Here is a 19,031-nt window from a genome sequence, read left to right on the forward strand (position 1 = left end):
GTGTCCGCGTATTACCAGGTGATGGCACTGCACAGTAAAATCACACCAAAATCATAGTAAAAAGTAGCACACGTTTGCTGCCATCCCACAAAACTCAATCATACAGATGCCCGCGTGTTATTAAGGCAATGTCTGGTTCCTATGTATACATTGATCAACACCTAAGTATAAAATGTTTCTCTTCCCTGAAGAGGTTAGAAGGAGCAGTCCAAGAGACCACCCCCACTTCTCACACCAGCTTCAAGTTGAAGGGTGCCCAAAATCCAGCTTTAGGTTCCACAAGTCACTAGAACTCATAGAACATGTTGAAAGCTGTTATACTTACAGCTATGCTTTACTACAGGGAGAGGATACAGATGAAAATCAGCCAAGGGCAGAGATGCCCAGGGCAGAATCCAGGAGAGTTCTGAACATGGAGCTTCTAGATATCCTCTTTCTGTGTGGTTGTGGACAGCACTAAATCCTCCTGACAACTAAGTGTGACAATGGAGTACGGTCAATCAGGGAAGTTCACTGGAGCCTTGAGTCCAGAATTTGGGGAGCACTCCACTATGTAGGGATGACTAACTATCCATGTGGCTGATCCGTCTCCAGGCCCTCCAGAGTTAAGCTGATACCACAAGACCCAAAGCCCCCACCCTATGCTGCATTGTTGGTGTGGGTCAAAGCCCTCACCCTAAATCATACAATTATCTGGCTAGCTCACTTGTTTGGTCCAGGCAAACAAGTGTTTCCATCAGGCATGAGAGTCCAAGGGCATAGGGATCTACTCCCAGAAATGAAGGCCAGACCTGTCTTTGGGCAAGGTCATGCTGTATACACCTGACTTTCTTCCTATTGGCTTGTGCTCTCAAGAGCCTGGCAGGAGCCTGGGCCTCTCCGTCAGAAGCAGCAGCCTGGACCATCACCGCTCCTCAGGCTTGCCTGGCACTACACCTGCCACCAATTGTACTTCAAGCAATTCTAAATATCACAGTGATGACAGAGGCACTGAGGACCTGGGAACACAAACAACCACCTTGATGCCTGCACTGGATTTTCCTCTAATAAAACACTGAAGTACTTGTGCTGATTGTGACAGGCATTAATGATCACTTCACCGCTGTTGTCTGTTCTTCACATCTCAGCAAAAATCCCTCCTGCGGTAAGGTGTGTCCTCTCTGAGATTCTCATCAAAAACTTGCTTTTCTTCAGTTTTTTAATTCCTGAAATATCAGATACTCTAAAAGCAGAAATTCTCCCTTTTCCAAAATTACTTCAGCTGTTGACACCTCTCTCCCCTACTTTGTGGTGAGCTGTTCTAGAACAGGGGCTCTGTTCAAGAGTTCTGTCCCCTGGCACCCTGCCTGGCACATAATTAGTGCTCAATTAATATTTGAGACCTAAATCAACACATGTTAAAAGCAGTATTAATAAACCATACTTTTAGGGACACTTGGGTGGTTCAGCAGTTGAGCATCTATCTTCAGCTAAGGGTGTGATCCCGGGGCCCTGGGATCAAGTCCCCATTGGCTCCCTGCGGGGAGCCTGCTTCTCTCTCTGCCTCTGTCTCTGCCTCTCACTGTGTCTCTCATGAATAAATAAATAAAATCTTAAAAACAACAACAACAACAAAACCATACTTTTAATTCTGAAATGCAAAAAATTAGCAGCCTACACATAATCATTCGGGGAGTAATAAGATAAAAGTAATATCTATATATTTTTTTATGTATGCATCAAATATTACCGGAGAGATATACAAATGATAACTATGTCTGCAGGTGGGGAGCAGAACCGGGTAGCAGCAGGGTAGGGCTGAAAAGAACACTTCCAATTCTACACCTTCTTATACTCTTGATTTTTGAACCATGGGAATATGTTATAGATTCCAAACAATTTAATCAAAAAAATTCTGGCAACAGGGCAATGATTTGTAAATTCTTTATTTTGGCTAATATTGACTGCCTTCATTACACCACAGATTTATTATAGCTGAGAGGAATTATTCACTAGATATTCTGGGTTGTTACAAAACACCAAAAATTAGGAAGATACTGCTTTTAGACAGGGATAAGAAGCGGGGGAGAAAAAGCTCAAGGGAGAATACAAGGTCCTGCCCATTCTGGTTATCAGGAAATGAATAACTACATCAGATCTAACTTAAATGCAAGCCTCTCCGAAAAGGCTTTCAGAAAAAAGTTGCGTAACAATTATTCACCGGACAAAACAAAAGGTCAATGTTTCTAGAAAAGATCTTGACATGAAAGACCCAACTGAGGAACAGTTATACATAGCACCATGACAGAGCTGGGATCAGGGCAGCCTGGCATCAATTAAGATGCTACTGTGGAACTGCAATCTCTAGGGGCTAGCTCTCACTCACAGATGTATGTGATGTTTATGGCATAAAGATATTGTAGACGGTTCTCACGTAGATGTCATCCGGAGGAGGCTTCTTCTTGCTGCCAGGTTCAAGGAATTTCTTAATTGTAGGGATATTACTTATTTTCACTGTAAACTCCTACAAAAGGAAAACACAACAGTTCAAGGTTGACAGCAAAGGTAATGATAACTATGAAAATACGATTGTGTAAAATGGCCCAAGAAGTATGTTATAGGAACCCGACCAGAAATGTCATCCAGCATCTGTTTGGGATCTGATCTCTTGGTGTAACCATTTACCATCTCTGTCCACAATGGCTGGGACCTAAACCAGGCTTTATATACACAAGTATCACAGTTCAGATCAAGATGTGAATTTCTCCGGAGACAGAAAAATAAAAAATGCTTAGATTAGAATTATGATGCTTCCTTAAAGAGGAAAAAGGAAAGAAAAATTAGTACCTTAGGTATACTGATCTACTCAGAGAAAATGCATGAGTTATTTAAATAAAATTATTTTAAAAGGCCATCATATGACCTTTTTAAAATTCAGCTTCCTTGAACTTTTTTTACTCCTATTACCAAATGAATCCTCTTTCAGTCTAGGTGTGGGAGATGGCCAGTTATATTTTTTGTGGCCTAGGGCTCAGACACTAGATATCAGATATTTATGTAAATCATATTTAATGGAAACCATATTTTCCATTCACAGAGTCAAATCTTACCAATTCTCAGTAATTGAAAAGAAAATTCTATTTTGATCTAGTAAAAATTTTGAAACGTATGAAGAAGTGTATATCCATCAAATATAATTATTCTAACAAAAGTTTTCAAAGAGGTCATTTATTCAAAAAGCTACTATTTATTAAATGTCTATAGTACGAAGCACAGCCTTAAGCATGCACACAGACATATAAACATACATACATATATCACTAATATTAACAAAATATAATAATTATGTCACTTAAAGCTATGTAAATGACAATTTTCTTTTTTTCACTTACTCAAACTCTTTGTATCATCTAATTTCAAGTACTATACCAATATTTAGAAGCTTCTTCTATAGGATTTACCATTTTAAGATTTACCTAAGCTTCATATTTGTCACGTATAATAAAACTGTTACACTTCTGACTTTTTTATTATCCTTTAATCAATGCAGGAATGACCTTTTAGATTCTAAAGCCCTTTAATATCAATCGCCTGGGTGGCTCAGTGGTTGAGCGTCTGCCTTTGGCTCAGGACGTGATCCTGGAGTTCTGGGATCAAGTCCCATGTCGGGTTCCCGCATGGAGCCTGCTTCTCCTCCCTCTACCTATGTCTCTGCCTCTCTGTCTCTCATGAATAAATAAAAATTAAAAACAGAAATACCATATAATCCAGGAATTCCACTACTGGATATTTACCCAAAGAAAATGAAAGCACTAAGAAAAAAAATGAATATACTAATTCGAAAAGATACATGCATCCCTATGTTTATTATGGTATTATTTACAACAGCCAAACTATGAAAGCAATGAGTATCAATCCAAGAAGAATGGATAAGAAGATATGGTGTATATATATACAGTGGAACATTACTTGGCCATATAAAACAATGAAATTTTGCCATTTGTGAAACATGGATGCACCTCAAGGGTATTATAAGCTCGGTGAAATACATCACAGAAAGACAAGTATCACATGACTTTACTTATACGTGTAATCTAAAAACCACAACAAACAGAAACAGATGCATAAATACAGAGAGCTGATGGTTCCCGGAGGGGACAAGTCTGAGAGGATGGACAAAATGGGCAGAGTGGGAGGTACAGGCTTCTAGTTATGGAATGAATAAGTTCATTGAAATGAAAGGCATAGCACAGGGAACACAGTCAAGGACACTGTAACAGAGTTGTATGGGGACAAATGATAGCTACACTTGTGAGCACAGCATATGTGGAGCTGTTGGGTCACTGTGTTGAAACTGGCACAGCACTGTGTGTCGTGTGTCAACTGTGCTTCAAGGGGAAAAAAGGAACTGGACCCGTGTTAAAAACATACATATTGGGCAGCCCGGGTGGCTCAGCGGTTTAGCGCCGCCTTCGGCCCAGAATGTGATCCTGGAGACTGGGATTGAGTCCCATGTTGGGCTCCCTGCATGGAGCCTGCTTCTCCCTCTGCCTGTGTCTCTGCCTCTCTCTCTCTCTCTCTGTGCCTCTCATGAATAAATAAATAAAATATTAAAAAAATAATAAATAGCGCCCCTCCCCAAAAAACAACAAAACATACATATTTACACAGATATGCCTGGGGTGTAAAAGCAAGTTGTCTGCATCATGGAAAACACCAACAGGTCCTTGGGTTATTTCAGGGACCTACTGGTATTGAAGTCAAATTTCAGAATATTTGCTTCTTTGTCTGCAAGAGGAAATAAACAGGTAGCTAAACAATATAATGGCTATTGCCTTAAGATTTCAGTTCTTATTTCTGGGTACATGTATTTAAATAGTGGTGGTTGTCCTCATTAGTGTATCAAAATGTATTTACTAGACTTGGAAAAAAATTTAAAAGAAAGCATATATACCTGGAGACTTCACAGATCTGTTTCTCTTGGCTTTGGATAACTTAGAGATGTGCCCATTTGGGGACTGGCAACCTTTTCCTACCAAGGACCAGTTAGTAAATATTTTAGGTTATGTAGGTCCTATGGTCTCTATCAGAACTACTCGATTCTAGTGTGGTAGCACAAAAGCAGGAAGACAATACATACATGAATGAGCATGGCTTTGTGAAATTCGAACTTCCTATGATTTCATGTCATGAAATACTATTCTTTTGATACTTTTCAGCCACCTAAAACTGTAAAATGCATTCTTAGCTCAAGAGCTGTACGCAAACAGGTAGCAGGCCCGATCTGACCCAGGAGACTAGTTTGCCAACTCCCCATATAGAGGAAAGCCCATCAGATCTCAAGATAAAAAGCTGGTTCTCGATAGAACTGAGGCTCCCACTAACTAGTCCATCTTGGCTGCTGGCTTCTTTACCCTCAGTCTCTGCTTACTCCTATCTATACTGAAGGTGCTGGATGAGATTGGTTGTTTGAAGCCCCTTTCTGCTTTGAAGTTCTATGATCAATATTAGCAGAATAATGAGGAATAAGCAGAACCACACCCAAGTCTCTCCTTGGAATTTCTGGGAAGGAGAATGGTGGGAACTCTTAGGGCGCCATGTATTAGCTTCCCAAACTCAGGATGGCATGTTTCCAATTTGAGAGCAAGTTTGTTATTTCTGAGACTGAGAGCCATATCCTGACGATGAGACTGGTTTTGGTGCTGATCTCAAGCCCTATCCGGCATGAATGGACAAGGAACACCTCATCCCTGTGATTACCACTAAAGCAAGTCCTCACTGGCAAACTCCTTGCATGATCTTTCAGCTCTAAAAATTGGGGACCAGAAAAGCCATTTCAAGCCTGTATCTTCACTTAATTTCACGAACTAGAATCTTGAAAAGTACACACACCTCTAGTCAACCAATTAACAGATATTGAAGGAAGGCCTAAGAGTCCTGGGCCAGTGTTCCAAAACATGGTTTTATTTACCTGGAGGTGAGGAAATGCAGACAGGATATTGGGGATTTTCTCTTCTAGAGCCAAAATGGTTTGGAGTAGAATAATGTCCGCAAGGCTCAGCTGGTTACCAACGAGAAACCTTTGCCCATGATCCCTTAAAACCTACAGGATACAAATGTTTTACATTGCTTACAATACTTTACATGGAGAAACTGATGACACTGTTGAATCAGTGCAGTATCTGAGTATTTTATAAATAATATCAACTAAGAGGTTCCCTGTATCCCATATATAGAAAATGTACTAGGATTCCTGGGACAACTAGAAGGTTCAGTTGGTTAAGAATCTGCCTTTGGTTCAGGTCATGGTCCCAGGGTCCTGGATTTGAGCCCCACATGGGGCCCTCTGCTCAGCAGGGAGTCTGCTTCTCCCTCCCCCTCTGCTGTTCCCCTTGCTTGTACTCTATCAAATAAAATCTTAACAAGAAAAAAAAGGCTTCCTTTCATATCTTCCAAGACAGAAGAAACTAAAAGCCTAAGAGTTCATTTTGACTCCCATTTTGAGAGTAACATGTAGGTTCGGAGATTCACAGGGATAGGTGATGATAGGGGAGAGGCAAGGAACAGCGGTAGAAAGGGGGTGGTTCTCCTTCGCAGCAAAGTCTTGGATGCCCACGAGTGTGAGTTTCTGTGAGGTGTGAGTGTCTGGGTCTGTGTGTGTGTGTGTGTGTGTGTGTGTGTATGTGTCTCTGACAGACAGGAGCTCTTCATACAACTCCTGGAGCCAGGGTGGGAGAGCACAATGAATCCAGAATTGCAGTCAGGGGCCAGAGCTCCAATCCTGGCTCCCCTCTTTAGGCGTGTCACTCAGTCTGTCTGGGATTCCATTCCATTACGTGTAAAAAGGATAACAGTTCATGAGTTGGGAGGAGCCCTGACCTAGTCCAGGCCACAGGAACAGAGGAGCCAGCAGTGACCCTTTACTAAGGCACCTGTTCCCCCCTCGCCACACCCACATTTCTACATTATCATATTTCACATTCACCAAGTGCCTCTGGGCAAGAGACCATGAAACCAAGCAACAGAAAAACCCAGAAAATACCTCTCCTTTTTTTTTTTTTTCCTAATACCTCTCCTTTTTAAATCTAATTCCACGAAGATGGCCAGAGGACATTTGCCAATTTCCTATTTTTACACTCTCTTTTTTTTAATTGAAACATTTAAAACCGTTCCCCTCGGCTGAGAAAAAGAGTTTGAAGCTCAGAAGAGCAGATGCACAACAAAAAGTAGAAAACAACAAAACAGAAAATAAAAAGAGCAAAGGGAAGAGAAATAAAACGGTCTTCTATTACATCAAAACTATTCGGTAGGATGTCTGATACACAATGGCCATTCCACAAATGTTCGTGGGAGAAAGCAGCAAGGAATTAGGTAGTTTCTGCTTTTCTGTATCTTACACAGGGCCGGATGGTGAATGTAAGGAACAATAATGCACACATGTGGCGAACTCATATTTTTTCCAGGTTTCTGAGTAACATGGCCCAAGCTGCATCTGAGGGGCTTCAAGAAGACATCCTGGCTGTGTGCTGACAGCTACCATCAGCTCTCAGGAATCCAGCACGGTTAGTTCAATGGCCCTCCACGTTACACTGTCCTGAGCAGGAAGTGGCATTAGTTGCTGCTCCCTTATAGACTGGTTATGCTTTGCTCATGGGCTTCTCTGCCACCTACCTTTTCAAACACAGGAAAGTATCTAATTATAGCCTTCTGGGCCATGTTAACCACTTCCTTTTGTTGATCATCTGGTTTTAGAAAAGGATGCATGATAATCAGTTCCAGCAGATCTAGCGTCCCCTCCACGTACATGTCAATCCTTAAAACAAGAAAAAGTTGTCTCAGTTTCCCCTTCTTTGAACACATCGGCTTCCATAGCTAAGAATTCACAGTGCTTTTCACTTAAGTACCCAGAAGCAATTATCTATACCGGTCTCCCAAGAGCAAAGATGCAAAGCCAATGCTAGTTGTAATTTAGAAAAATCTGTCACAAATCAGAAACCAGAAGAATCAAATCATGACTTCCCCCTCTCCCGGGCCCCTAATCCTCTCCCTCACCCCAGCACCCACGCTCGGTGTGGGTGGAATTCCACATTCATAAAAACAGTGGGTATCATTTATGGAATGCTTGGTGTGTACCAGGCATGGTGTTAAACATCCTACACCATCACTTCATTGACTCTGATGATAATATCAGGTATGTGCTATCTGTATATTGTATGGGACACTCATCGGGACTGTGGAACTCAGCACTTTACTCAGTATCATGCATCTTAGGAGGTACAAGGACCAGGCTCAGTGTTCAAAAATATAATCAAAATTATAATCAAGGCACAGTATCCCTGGCCTTGAATGGAACAGCAGCTTCCTGTTCTTCATAATTAGTGATAATACATTTGTGAGAAAGGTAAAAAGCAGTCTCAAAATATTTAAAGATGTTGAAACCTGCAACAATCATGCCCTAGATAGAGGACCCAGTATCTGAACTCAATTCTTCTCTATTGTTTTACTCAGACTTTTCTATACTGATTTTTTCAACTGGTTTTTGTTCGTTGTTTACACTAATGATACAAGGCAGGAAGGAGACAGGGCACAATATAGAGGCTGCTAATCAGCTAAAGTATCAGTAAGTGACACAGGAGATCACTCGAGAGGAGCCACAGTACAGGGTTCTCTCCTTGAGGTCCCTGCCAAAGAGGTGGTGTTTATCCGCTATGTAGTGGAGGATGCTTCGGGTCTGCACCAACTTCATTCCATCAATTTCAACCATGGGCACTTGTTGGAACAGCAGGTGGTTACCTGAGAATGGAAGGGCCGGAGTTAGAACTGATCTCTTCCCTGTCCCCAAGAACCCCTCCAAAAGCCCTACCAAATGAAAAGGGACAGTGGGGTCAGAGCCTTGGGGACAGTGTGAAGCTCCCTGATGACAGATAAACTCAACTTCACTCAGGGAAGTAGATTTAACCATCACAGGAGCCTGAAAACTAGCACTGTTCCAGACCTTCTTTTTTCATTTTCACCCCACAGAAAATACCTACCCACATGACAAAGGGTGGGGGAGAGTGCAGTGAAGATAGTTCTGCAGAGCCTCATTGGCCAACATCGTAGCTAGTGAAACCTAAATTTAAATTAATCAAAGTTTTGAAAATTTAGAATTCTATTCTTTAAGCATGCTAGACACATGGCAAGTGCTCAGGAGACACACATGGCTAGCGGCTACTACTTCAGACTGAGAACAGAGCATTTCCACCATTGTGGGATGTTCTACTGATTGCACTGCTTTAGAAAATTCATAAAAAAAAAAAAAAAAAGAAAATTCATTAAACCTAAGTCACCAACCAACACTCTTGTGTACACACTGGCTCCTCCACAGCCACAGACCACGTACTACCAAGTTTGCAGCCACTGATCTAAAAAGCGACCCATTACTTTCTTCAACAAACCTGTACTAAGGTTTGTTCTTTATACTTGCAGAGACGCAGATAGAAGATACAGCCCAGGCCTCAAGGGGCTCAAGGACTGGGGGGCACCTGAGGGTCTGGGGGAGATGAGGACTCAATACTTGTCTAGGGAGGTCAAGCCGGTGTCACACATGAAGGCTGACATTGCAGCTGCTTCCTGTTTAGGGAGCCTTCAACTGGGCCTAAAGACCCCGTGATGGTGGGGAGGGAGGCTACCTGCAGAGTCACGGGGTATTCCTTATGGAGCCCAGGCACGGAGAGAGTGGGGCTGACCAGGAGTTAAGGGGACACCTTTCATGGACTTCATTTGTTTGGTATTTGCCACAGAAAGGCGGCCCGGTGTACATGGGGACTTCCGTCTGTACACTTCAAGCAGACACCGATGCCTCAGACAATTTGGAGGGAGTGAGGTGGGGAAGAAAAGAGGAGGGAAGGGATGAAAGAGGGGAAGGAGAGGGGAGAGGCGGGCAGGCGGAGGAGAAAGGAATGGAGAAGACTGTCCACCTGGCGTTTACTCCCATCTGCTCTCAGCGAATTCAACTAAAAGTGACTTCCTGGCTATTTCAGTTATTTCTCCCCCTTGGTTTTAGGATACTGTTCTGAAGTCAGTGTCAGCGTCTTTGCCCTTCCACATAAATATCAGTTCTTAAACAAAATCACTATTAGGGCGCCTGGGTGGCTCAGTTGGTTGAGCATCTGACTCTTGATTTTGGCTCAGGTCGTGATCTCGGGGTCATGGGGTTATGAGGTCAAGCCCTGAGGTTGAGCCCTGAGTCAGGTTCCGGGCTCAGTGTGGAGTCTGCTGAGGATCCTCTCTCATCCTTTCCCTTTGCTCCTCCCCCAGCTCATGCTCTCTCTCTTTTTCTCTTTCTCTCTCGGTCTAAAAATAAACAAACCTGAAAAGAAAAACAGTATTACCAACAGTTGTTTCATTTCTATACTCACCATCCTGCAACTTCTGCAACTGTTCTTTAGTTTCTAAGAATTCTTCATCAAACTAAATTAAAAAAAAAAAAAAAGATACCCCCCCCCCCAAAGGCATATGTCATTACAGGATCAGAACTGAAAATATCAAGTCAAACTGTCTCAGAAACAGAGAGAAAGAGCACACTTAGCACCCACATCTCGGTTTCCCACTATCACTGCCTACTAAAAGAAACTAAGGCTCCTGGGAGAAAAGGTTGGTGCTGGTATATTAGAAAGCAAAGAACAGCTCAAAGACCAACGTGATATGGCAAAGGCAAAGGCAGGCAGGCAGGACCCCATTTGAGGGGGAGTCCCTAGCCAAATCTGGGACAATTCAAGCATTAGAAGAGTAATGTCACAAAGGGATCATCACACACACCAATAAAAAAAGTCCCTGTCCTTAAGCGATGATACCCAAAAAGGCAGAAGGAAAAGCTCTTTTATTATTAAAGAGTTAATGATAACATTAGAATGTTGCCAATTTGTAATCTACAACGGATTCTGATAAGGATCAAAACAGATGCTGAAATCACGGAGTTGTAGGGCGCAGAAGACTCAAAACAACCTCAAAGTATCAGCCCACAAGTTAATTATGACAAAGGTAACACGTATCTTGGTGGTGGAAAGATCCGGAGATCTCACCATCTATCTAAGTGATTAAACTTAGGCACCCCATTGGGAGACACTGAGACTTCATGTGCTTCCCGCTGTGACACAATGAGATGGGCACAGTAGCACTGTAAAAATACTGCCAAAGACATTAACCCAGGGCTAACTGCAAGGTGAAAATCAGGCATATCCAGGATGCGGGGCACCCTGCAACAAAAATGGCTGGGACTGTCTCAAATCTACGGAAAAACTTGTTTTGTTTTGTTTGTGTTTAAGCTTCTTCTGGGGGACGCCTGGGTGGCTCAGTGGTTGAGCGTCTGCTCTCGGTTCAGGTTGTGATCCTGGGATCTAGGATGAGTCCTGCATCGGGCTCCCTGCAGGGAGCCTGCTTCTCCCTCTGCCTGTCTCTGCCCCTCTCTCTGTGTCTCTCATGAATAAATCAATGGAATCTTAAAAAAAATAATAAAATGAAATAAAAAAAGAGATTTGATTCTATTAGCCAAGTAGCCCTCCTCTGATAATAATTCTTCTTCTTCTTCTTCTTCTTCTTCTTCTTCTTTTAAAAGATCTTATTTACTTATTCATGAAAGAGAGAAGAAAAAGGCAGAGACACAGGCAGAGGGAGAAGCAGGCTCCATGCAGGGAGCCCGACGTGGGACTCGATCCCAGGTCTCCAGGATCAAGCCCTGGGCTGAAGGTGGTGCTCGACAGCTGAGCCACCAGGGCTGCCCCTGATGATTCTTCTTTATGGAATTTGATTTCCAAGTTCACACAAGAGTCAGTTTCTCCTTTACATTTTTCTTTTTAGTTAAGTCAAGGGTATGGAAGGAAAGAAAATGCAGATACTACTATAGATGAAAGCAGACTAAAGAGATAAAATAACCAAACACCTGAATCCTGTTAGATTCTGGATGCTGGAAGCAGGGGAGTGGGTAGTGGTACTGCTAAATAGATAATGAGTATATAGACATTTGGGGATCATATGGAACTTTTGAATATGAATCATATATTGATATTGCAATATTAGTATTAATTTTATTAGTTGTGACAGTGATACTGTGGTTGTTAGAACAACTACTTTTTCTTTCTTAGGAGAAAATATGGGTTGATGTCTGCAACTTACTTGTATGTGGTTGACAAAAAAAATAAGGCAGAGAGAGGAGAGAAGGAAATGTAGCAAAATGTTAACAATTAGTGAATTTAGTTGAAAGGTGTCCATAATCCTTTTATAATTTTTCTGTAGGCTTAGAAGTTTTCAAATTAAACATGGTAGGGGGGAAGAAATAGTGGAAGCATGTTCCTCTTCTCGTGACATTAAAAAAAAAATGTGTTTGAATGCACTAATGTGCCTCATCTCAAGAAGGGAAGAACTCCTCTTACCAAGTCCCCAGATGACTCCCCACCCATGTCTGTCCCCGGGCTGCTCCCCCAAATCATCCCAGGGAGGGGCAGAGCTGACCAGCACAGAATCAGCAATCCTCCTCTCTTCTGGCTCAACTACCCGACTTGGGGTTGAATCAAGATAACAGGATGTAGGTATGGCTTCTGTTACTTGCTGGGATCTTCATGGTGTGAGACAGTTCTGGCAGGATCTCCATCTAGTGCCTACAGAGCAGCAGCTCAGGGTAAGAATTTTAGAGCATTTGTCCAAACACCCACATGTAGTGCAGGTGGCACTTCTATATTATGGCTCTCAACCTTTTAGAACCATGATCATTCAAAGCAGAAAATAAATAGGAAAGTAAGTGTGTGTGTGTGTGTGTGTGTGTGTGATGAGAGAGAACTGCTAGGCCCACTGTTCACAGATTCACATTCAGTAGTTGAGAGAGACTAGAAATGTACTTTTTTTAAAGCAAATCTTTCTAAATGGTTCTGATTCTGGCTTTTGACTTCTCAGGAACATTATACAAAATGTAGGTGATCTCTCAGCAGAGAAACTCTTGAGCCTTACAAAACTTGGTCAGTAAGAAGAAACTGGCAAAGGAAATACAGATGAGAGGGTCGGAAAGGGAGGGGGAAAAATCAAAAGGCAGAGCTTGAAGGGAGCTTGGTGACTGACTCTGTATTGTGCAAGGCTGCAAGTACGTCTCGGGTTCTATCTACACAGTTACCTTTGCTCCCTAACCAGGGTACTATTCCCAGTGAGATTCTTTGGAGAACTGCCCTCTTGCTCAACACATCATGCTCTTTCCCAACACTCTCAGTTTTAGGGGAATTGCCCAGAAAACCTAAAACAGGAGTTTGTGGCACTTGAGTCTTTTACATGTGTTACTCTCCCTCTTAACAAAGGGGATTGGACTGGGTTTCTGGGAAGATTTTCAGGCAAATAAAGCCCCAAGCAGCAAAGCAGCAACACTCAGCCAGGAAGCAATAGCGACGTCTAAGGACCCAAACCAAATGACTGAGTCTGAGGATGCCGACTCTCCGAATCAGGCAGGCTGCCTTCCAGCAGGTTTTAGTTACTGAGGGATTCAGATGTGCATGCTTTACATGTCAGGCTCAACCTAGCACTGTGATATTGGGCATCATGAACTTTTCCACTGGGCTGCCAGCCTGTCAACCACAACTGTTTCAGATCTATACGAGCACAAACCTAACTAAAAGTGTGCTTTGGAAAAGAAATGTGGAGGCCCCCTCACCAATGCTACCTTTGGGGGATTGCTCCTGTAAACCATGTGGCCAATCTCTAGTAAAGGAGGCTAATCCAGCTCCCTTCCCTCCACGTAGGTTGGAAGGGTGGGCTGGGGACCTGCTGGACCAATTACTCTACCTCCCCTGCCTGCCTTCTGTGACTGCTCTAGGGGAGGTGGGTCATATGATCCATGGTTTTTTTTTTTGTTGTTGAACTTACCTAGGGTTAGTTTCTCTACTGTTGTCACCAAGAATCTAGATTCTTACATAGGGAAGTAGGAGGAATAGGGGAGAATGAAGATTGGAAAGAGAGGATTTGACAAAGGATTATATTAAATGTATAAGTAAGACATCCATTGTAAACCCATTAAAATAAGCCAGAACTGCAAACTCAGAAGCACGCAGGGAAAAAACAGGTGACATCAATATGCCAACCAGGTTCAGGTCAGGGGACCACGAATTTTTTCACACTCTTCTTAACACAATTAGAAAATCAATCCTGAGACAACAGGGAATGATGAGGAGTGTAATGAACTGTAAAAGTCCATATATGGTGGTAGCCCTTCCTTACTCAGATTTAGCAATTACCGCCCTCTGAAGATGAGGGCCTAGTATTATCAGATCTTCAAATATATCAAAAGAAGTCAGAAATCAGAATTTTTATATAAAAATACCATCAACTGATTTAGAAAATTTTAGAATACCGTACAGTGAGTTATAATGATATGCAAAGAAACCAAAACCAAAACCAACCAAGCAAAACACAAAGCCTCAAATCCAACAACTCTCATTTGCCATCTTTGGAGGTTGCTAGGGTAACAAATGAGTATTCTGAAAATTTGATAAAGAGACTATATCAAGCATATACCTAACCTTTCCCATATGAACTATACTTCAAGGTAACTAATTAGTTAAGTTAAATTTACTCTTTGTAAGAGAAATACAGTTAATAAATTCAGATACGATGATAGAAAGAAAACAGAAAAAATCACCATTTTATAATCCCTAACAATGGTGATGGTAAGTAGCTGCTAAAACCAGTGGTTGAGAAGGTAATAGAGGAAACTTTATAGTGCGTGGGTCAGGCTGATGTCACTGGAACACCCCGATCAAGCCCAGCATTGCTGAAAAGGAGACACTCAGACATCATGCATCCCTTGATGTCGTATAATAAAAACATATTCAGGATGGAGTCTGACAGGCAAAAAAAAAAAAAAAAATGTTTAGAGATAGAAAAGAGCCTGGATTTGATCACATCTCTGAGTCCAACTAGTAGCTTACAGGAGATACAGGAATAGAAGAATGTGTTAAAATGAGGGTAGATCAACCAAATCCAGAATGAAGGAAATTCTACAGGGCAGTTTCTTCCACAAATAAATGCCACTAAAAACAATACAGACACTTGGTATTCAGCTCTTAGCTGCTAAAACCACTTGCTCATAAAAGACACCTGAGCTCCTTGGAGAAATACCAGAATCTAGGGCCAAGACAAGGAAAATACAAGATGAGCCTGGAGCATCTTTAAGAGTCAAAAGAAAGAGAGAGCTGAAGGTGGAAAAAAAATAAAAAGAAAAAGAAAAGGAGGCATGGAGCCATGTAAACAGGTGTGACGCAGGAGCCAACCTGAAAGAGCCAAAGGCCAAAGTAGGCTAATTTTAGCAAGAAAGCATTATTGGATTACTAAACAAACCATACAATAAATATCACATACTTAAATCCATACTGATATAAATAAATGATTAAATAAATGGAGGAGAAAAAACCCCAAATCTCTCTTACATAAGAATTCTAAGCGCAGATGCCTCCGCTCCAGGAGGTGGAGTTTAACTCCCATCCTTTTGAGTGTGGGCTGAACTTAATGACTTGCTTCCAAATAATAAAGGGGAAAATAGTCCCTTTACAAAGAAGAAACCGGCAGACACCACCTTACCAAGTGACCAAGGTTAACAGCACCAGCGATAACTTATGTTAACATCACCCCTAATAGTATGCAAATGAAAGGGCAATTGACCTCTTTGCTAGTCTTCACCAAAACCCCAAATTCCAGTCCAATTATGAGAAAACATCAAACAAAGCCAAAGTAGGGAGTCCTACAAAAAATCTGATCAATACTTTTCAAAATTGTCAACCTTATGAAATAAAAGAAAGATTGAGGGACTTAAGGAAGCATAGTATCTAAGTACAAGGTTGGAGCCAAGAACAGTAAAGGACATCAATGGCAAAAGTAATTAAATTTGAAGTCTGCAGTTTAGTTGTGCACTAATGTCAATTTCTTAGTTTTGAAATGATTATGTAAGATGATAGCATTAGGGGAGACTGAGTAGTCTTTATATGCACTGTCTTTATAACTTTGCTAATTATAACCTTATAATTTTAAAATTATCCCCAAATATACAGTTTATTTTTAAAAAATGCAGATGGAACGGTTACAGATTTTTTTTTTTAAGGTTACAGATTTTAAAAATACTGAAAGAAACATAACCAAATGCAATGTGGGGGCATGATTTAGATCCAGACTGGAATAAACTTACTATAAAAAGACCTGGTTGAGACAATGGGGCTGTCCAGATATTAATAAGGAATTGTTAATTTTGCTGGGTGTGATTGTGGTATTGTGGTTATGTTCTAAAATTCTCATCTTTTAGAAATAAAAACTGAAATACTCATCACAGATGAAAGGATGTGATGCTTGGATTTTGCTTTAAAATATTTCCACAAAAAAAAAAAAATAAAATAAAATAAAATAAAATAAAATAAAATATTTCCACAAAACAAATGGAGGAGATGGATGAGGCAAGAGCTGCATAAAGCAAATGACTGGAAACTGGGTGAGGGAAATTTATGGCAATGTTTTCTCGACTTCTGTACCAAGTTGACCATTTCCATACATAAGAAGCTAAAAGAACAAAAAGAAAGATATAAACACCACACACATTCAGACCGATAAGAAGGCTGCCGGTTGGAAGCCATTGAAGAGGAAATTTACCTACAAACTGGGCAATTAACAAGTCCTAACTGGCAAATTTCAGGCTCATTCCTTTTCTCCTCCTGAATAAATACTTACTGGTGGCAGATCAGAAACTAACAGTTAAGGAAAAGTCTAAAGTAAAACAGAATTCCATCAGCCACATTCCATTTATAAAGAAAAAAAAAAAAACTCTTGCAAGGAAGGAATCTTCTGACTCAACCAAGCATGTCTGTGTTGGGGAGGGGGGGGAGAGGGCTACAACAGGCCTCCCCACCATTTAGGTTTTCCTCAAAAGTCTCCAAGTTGTATGGCAAATCTGTGAAGAAACAGCATATAGGGTACCTCGACTCCAGCGGCAGCTAAAACCCATCTTACGGATTCCATCCGGCCTCTTCCATTAGGATAGTGGAGCTTGGGCTTCGCTGCCATGATGGCCTTTCAGGCTTTCTAGAAGGAAAAAAGAAAAAAAAAAAAAAAAAAAAACACAACCAAATGCGCAGCTCCTCCTACAAGAGCAGCCTTATTTCGTGTCTTCCACCCTGTGCTCGCGGCCTAAATGAATATTCAGGATTTTGGCACAGGAAATCGTTTGTTGTTGTTGTTGTTTTAATTGTTGTTTTTTTAAGGACTGCGTTTTCCCTCACTCAATAAAAACCTACCACCGTTTCCAAATATTAAAGGAAACAACCACGTTGGTTTTCATTCTGTTCCTACTTAGGATTTCTTATTCTGGGTCTTAGGAAGCTGGGGACATTTGCTGGATAGGGGTTCGTGCCAGCAGCACGGGCCTTCTTAGATCCGGAAGATCATATCCTTTGACCTTGAAAATCCTGAAATTTCCAAATTCCAAAATCAGGCTGGCGAGGCGGGGCGAGGCGGGACGTGGAGGGCCGCGGGGCACGACGCACCCTCTGCAGCCCTGGCAAGAAGGCGTGCATCCCCGTGCATCCCCGTGCATCCCCGTGCGTCCCCGTGCATCCCCGTGCGTCCCCGTACGCGGTCCTCGCTGCACCTGCAGGTGGAGGGGCCGGGCAGTACTATTGTCTGCAAAACGTGCGTCGGGGGTCCTGCCTGCGGGGTGCCCCCAGGCCTCCGACGTGGCCACCCGAGACCGGACGCCGCTCAGCCCGCGCCTCACCAAGTTTCCGGGGGATCCGAGCTGCGCTTCCACCGAAACCAGAGGCTCCGGACTCCGCGGAGCGGGTTAATAACAATACGCACACGGAGCCAAGGGGGACCCCGGCCCCAGCCAGGGGGTCCCTGGGCGGAGGCGCCCAAGGACCGGAGGGAGGGAGGGACACGAGAGGACCGAAGGGGCCTGGGAGGGAGGGATGCGCTGGACGGTGGACTTCAGAGGCTGGGGGCCGAGGAGCGGGCGGGTGGGGGCGGCCGCAGGGAGACAGACCTGGAGTCGGCTCGCAGCACCCGGAGCCCCACAAAGCGCTCGGCGAGCGGTCTGCGGCGGGGCGGGGCGGGGCCGGCCGGTCCCCGGAAGGCGCCCCGGTGGGCGAGGCTCCGCCAAGCCTCACCAATAGGGACGGCGGTGTTTAGCATGCCCCACCCATCTGCAAGGCATTCTGGATACTATGAGAGCAGCCCCAAATCAAGCCAGTTTTGAGCAAAAATTTCAGCTTTACGAGGAATGGAATGGCCTCGGAAGTGTGGGTTAGGTCACGGTCTTAGATGAAAAGTCCCAGTCGAGAGCCAGTGTGCTCACAGCCACTCGACCTATGTGTAAAGGAAAATCGTCTCTGAGGCATATATAGCGCCTGCGCGGCCCTGGTCTCTCGGATGTGAGGGCGATCTGGCTGCGACATCTGTCACCCCATTGATCGCCAGGGTTGATTCGGCTGATCTGGCTGGCTAGGCGGGTGTCCCCTTCCTCCCTCACCGCTCCATGTGCGTCCCTCCCGAAGCTGCGCGCTCGGTCGAAGAGGACGACCATCCCCGATAGAGGAGGACCGTTCTTCGGTCAAGGGTATACGAGTAGCTGCGCTCCCCTGCTAGAACCTCCAAACAAGCTCTCAAGGTCCATTTGTAGGAGAACGTAGGGTAGTCAAGCTTCCAAGACTCCAGACACATCCAAATGAGGCGCTGCACGTGGCAGTCTGCCTTTCTTTTGACACTTTGACCCTTAGGTTAAGATTTTTCTTTTTTTTTTTAACCCATGCATAAAGGCAAAAGTACCTAAATACTTTTCTAATGTATACTATTAAACAGAACACCCCAAAATAAACAGGACCCATATATTATTAGAACTTGTCCCATTTTGTCTATAGATCATGTACATTTTCCCCCTTTTCTCTCTTGATCATCTTGAGCTTTCCCTTCATTTCTTTTCTTTTTTTTTCCCCTCTTCGTTTCATACGCTTTAAAGACAACCACTCTAAGTCACAGGCTAAATAGAGTACTTCCCTGGATGG

The 19,031-nt window shown here is 42.9% G+C and overlaps 1 protein-coding gene across 1 annotated transcript; it reads right to left on the reverse strand.

Moving 5' to 3' along the window:
• Positions 1-1,909: 1,909 nt before the first annotated feature.
• On the reverse strand, positions 1,910-18,062 carry GSTA4 (glutathione S-transferase alpha 4). The gene is made up of 7 exons (NM_001252224.1): positions 18,014-18,062; positions 16,951-17,055; positions 10,380-10,431; positions 8,640-8,772; positions 7,651-7,792; positions 5,951-6,082; positions 1,910-2,503 (listed from the first exon to the last, which is right to left on the reverse strand). The coding sequence occupies exons 2-7, from the start codon at positions 17,035-17,037 to the stop codon at positions 2,381-2,383; spliced, it is 669 nt and encodes a 222-aa protein (NP_001239153.1). The 5' UTR covers positions 17,038-17,055; positions 18,014-18,062; the 3' UTR covers positions 1,910-2,380.
• Between the last annotated feature and the right edge of the window lie 969 nt (positions 18,063-19,031).

This window comes from Canis lupus, chromosome 12 (genome assembly GCF_011100685.1).
Source record: "Canis lupus familiaris isolate Mischka breed German Shepherd chromosome 12, alternate assembly UU_Cfam_GSD_1.0, whole genome shotgun sequence".
Taxonomy (NCBI): Eukaryota; Metazoa; Chordata; class Mammalia; order Carnivora; family Canidae; genus Canis; species Canis lupus.